At 43.8% G+C, this 3440-nt stretch overlaps 1 protein-coding gene across 2 annotated transcripts in view; it reads left to right on the forward strand.

The window, feature by feature from the left end:
• The first annotated feature begins 747 nt into the window (after positions 1-747).
• The window catches only part of LOC104818278 (leucine-rich repeat receptor protein kinase EMS1-like), a 4284-nt gene continuing 1591 nt past the window's right edge, over positions 748-3440 (forward strand). Inside the window, exon 1 of one of the 2 annotated variants that reach the window (XM_010547789.2) lies at positions 748-3440. In XM_010547789.2, coding sequence (XP_010546091.1) covers positions 904-3440 — 2537 coding nt within the window. In that variant the 5' untranslated portion in view covers positions 748-903. The other variant, XM_010547791.2, reaches the window with a different exon arrangement.

Genomic DNA, 3440 nt, shown 5'->3' on the forward strand with positions numbered 1-3440 from the left:
CTACACAACAACTATAAAAACAAAATCCTATTTTTCAAAACATATTTAAGTATCATGGATTTCATCTTTATATTAATATTTCTTTAGCTTAATTTAAAATGCCTAATTATTATTAAAAATAGTTATAAATTAATTCAGTTTTATATTTAAACAACAAATGATAAATATTTGTATCACTGAATTTTTCTAACCATGATAGTGTTCATAAAATTTGAATTCTATATCATATAAAAAACATATATTCCGTATTCCGTCTTTTTATCAGAGATGGACGTTTCGAGAATTGGTTTGGGTTTGGGATGAGAATGTATCGGTTCGATTTTTTCGGTTTTATAAAAATAAATATCAATCGGTTTTTATATTATATTCGGTTCGATTTCAGTTTCGGTTTTTATTAAAAAATAGATTTCTTTTAAAAAATTTCAATTTTTTGGGATTTTTTAAAATTTGGTTTGGTTATAGAAAATTCAGTTTTCTAAAATTAATATCATTTGAAAATTTAAAATGATTTAGATCCGAAAAATACCATATTTTTCGATTTGCTTCGGTTTAATTCTTTAAAACCGAACCGAAACTTCCATCAAAGTTGTGCTGAGTTCACCATGTATAAATATAGAGAGAGAGAGAATTAATGATAAATAATTATATTACGGTTACGACTTACGAACTTTATAACGACGGTCTAGGTCACGTGAGATGCGTGCCTTACTTTCCCCCCTTCGCCCCTCTCTCTCCATTCGCTTTTGTAGCTTCTTCTTCTACTTCTTCTATGGCGCTAAAGCGTCCTCTTTCTTCTACGTAATGGCGTTTGAGTTGGTTTCTCAGTTTCTGTCTCTTCTATAACGTCTCTTCCTCTCTAAAACTACCTTTTTTTTGTCGGGCTTTTCTTCTCCGTCTTCGGCTATGGCGTTTCCCGCCTTTTTGCTTCGTTTCTTCCCGTTCCTGTTTCTGATCTTCTCTGCCTTGGCCACCGTGGATGAAATAAGCTCAGAAATACACGCCCTTGTTTCGTTCAAACTGTCGCTTGAGAACCCGCAAGTCCTTTCCGCATGGAACACGACGGCTCCAGTGTCTTCTCACTGCGACTGGGTCGGCGTTACGTGTCGTTTCGGGCGAGTCGACTCGCTCTCGCTCCCCGCAATGTTTCTCAGAGGCCGTCTTTCTCCTTCTCTGTTCTCCCTTCGGTTTCTTGCAGTTCTCGACTTGTCAGAGAATTCTCTCTCCGGTAAGATTCCGCCGGGGATTTCCAGGTTGAAGGATCTGAAACAGCTCTCTCTGGGCGGAAACCGGTTCTCCGGGGAGATTCCAGCTGAAATCGGTGTGTTGACACAGCTCGAATCGCTTCAACTCGGACCCAATCTTCTCTCCGGCAAAATCCCTCCGGAGCTCGGGAGACTGAAACGGCTTCAGACCCTCGATCTCTCCGGCAACGCACTGACAGGAACATTCCCGAGTCGACTCGGTGAGATGACTCAGCTGCTGTATCTGGACCTAAGCGACAACTATTTCTCAGGTTCCCTTCCCCCGGCTCTCTTCTCCAGCTTTCCGGAGTTGTCCTCCCTTGATATATCGAACAACTCATTTTCCGGTAAAATCCCTCCGGAAATCGGAAAACTGAGCAACCTTTCGGATCTTTACATGGGCATGAACATGTTTTCCGGGACGATCCCGCCGGACATTGGTAACCTCTCGTCGCTCGAGAATTTTCTCGCCCCCTCATGCTCCATAACCGGACCACTGCCCAACGAGCTGTCTGAGCTCCACAACTTGACAAAACTCGACCTTTCCCACAACCCATTGAAGTGTTCGATCCCAAAATCCATCGGGAAGTTGCAGAATCTGAGCATCCTGAATCTGGTCTACGCCGAGATTAATGGGTCGATTCCGCCGGAGCTCGGGAACTGCAAGAAACTGAAGACACTGATGCTTTCTTTCAATTCTCTGTCTGGGTCACTGCCATTTGAGCTATCAGAGATTCCTCTGCTAACATTTTCAGCAGAAAAGAATCAGCTTTCAGGTCCATTACCCTCTTGGATCGGCAAATGGAAGGAGCTGGACTCGCTTCTGCTGGCGAGCAATCGGTTTACAGGGGAAATTCCTCGTGAGCTTGGGGACTCTCCAATGCTGAAGCATCTCAGTTTGAGTAACAACTTGCTAACTGGAACCATCCCAGGGGAGCTCTGTGATTCGGGTTCGTTGTTGGACATTGATCTTGCCGGGAACTTCCTGTCGGGAAACATCGAGGACGTCTTTGTGGGGTGTAAGAAACTCACTCAGTTGATTCTTGTGAATAATCAGATAAATGGTTCCATACCTGAGTATCTTTCTCAGCTTCCATTGATGGCACTTGACTTGGACACTAACAACTTCACCGGAGAAATTCCCCTGAACCTCTGGAAATCAGAGAACTTGATGGAGTTTTCGGCTTCTTACAATCATCTAGAAGGTCATTTGCCAGCAGAGATTGGGAGTGCAGTTTCACTGGAGCGACTTGTTCTCAGTAATAATCGGCTGAAGGGCGAAATTCCTAGAGAGATTGGAAAGCTTACGTCTTTGTCATTCCTGAACCTGAATTCAAACATTTTGGGAGGGAAGATGCCAATCGAGCTTGGGAATTGTTCTTCACTGACTACCTTGGACCTTGGCAACAACAATCTTGATGGGTCGATTCCAGATGAAATCACCGGTCTGTCTCAGCTACAGTGCTTGGTTCTCTCCCACAATAATCTGTCTGGACCGATTCCATCGAAGCCTTCCACTTATTTCCGTCAGACCGATATGCCTGATCTGATCTTTGTTCAGCACCATGGAGTGTTTGATCTCTCGTACAACAGGTTAACTGGCCATATACCTCAGGAACTTGGTGACTGTGTGGTTGCGGTGGGTATTCTGCTTAACAACAATCAGCTTTCTGGGGAGATTCCGACATCCCTCTCTCGTTTGATGAATCTCACAACTTTGGATCTGTCTGGAAATGCCCTTACCGGCTCTATCCCAGAGGAGATCGGTAACACTCCTCAACTGCAGGGCTTGAACTTGGGGAACAATCGACTCGCTGGCTATATACCCCAAAGCTTTGGCCTTTTGAGTAGCTTAGTGAAGCTGAACTTAACCGGGAATAAGCTGGATGGATCGGTTCCCGCTTCTCTTGGGAATTTGAAAGAGCTTACCCACTTAGACTTGAGCCGAAACGAGCTAAGTGGTGAGCTCCCTTTAGCCTTGTCTGAGATGCTCAACCTTGTGGGAATTTATGTTCAGCAGAACAGGTTTTCGGGTGGTATAGACAAGCTCTTCTCTGGATCCTTTGCTTGGAAAGTTGAGAGTATGAACTTCAGCAACAATCTCTTCGAGGGTAGTTTACCGACGTCATTGGAAAACTTGTCTTATCTGACATATCTGGATCTCCATGGGAATAAGTTCGAAGGAGAATTCTCTTCCGA

The sequence above is a fragment of the Tarenaya hassleriana genome, unplaced genomic scaffold (genome assembly GCF_000463585.1).
Source record: "Tarenaya hassleriana unplaced genomic scaffold, ASM46358v1 Cleome29, whole genome shotgun sequence".
NCBI classification, from domain to species: Eukaryota; Viridiplantae; Streptophyta; class Magnoliopsida; order Brassicales; family Cleomaceae; genus Tarenaya; species Tarenaya hassleriana.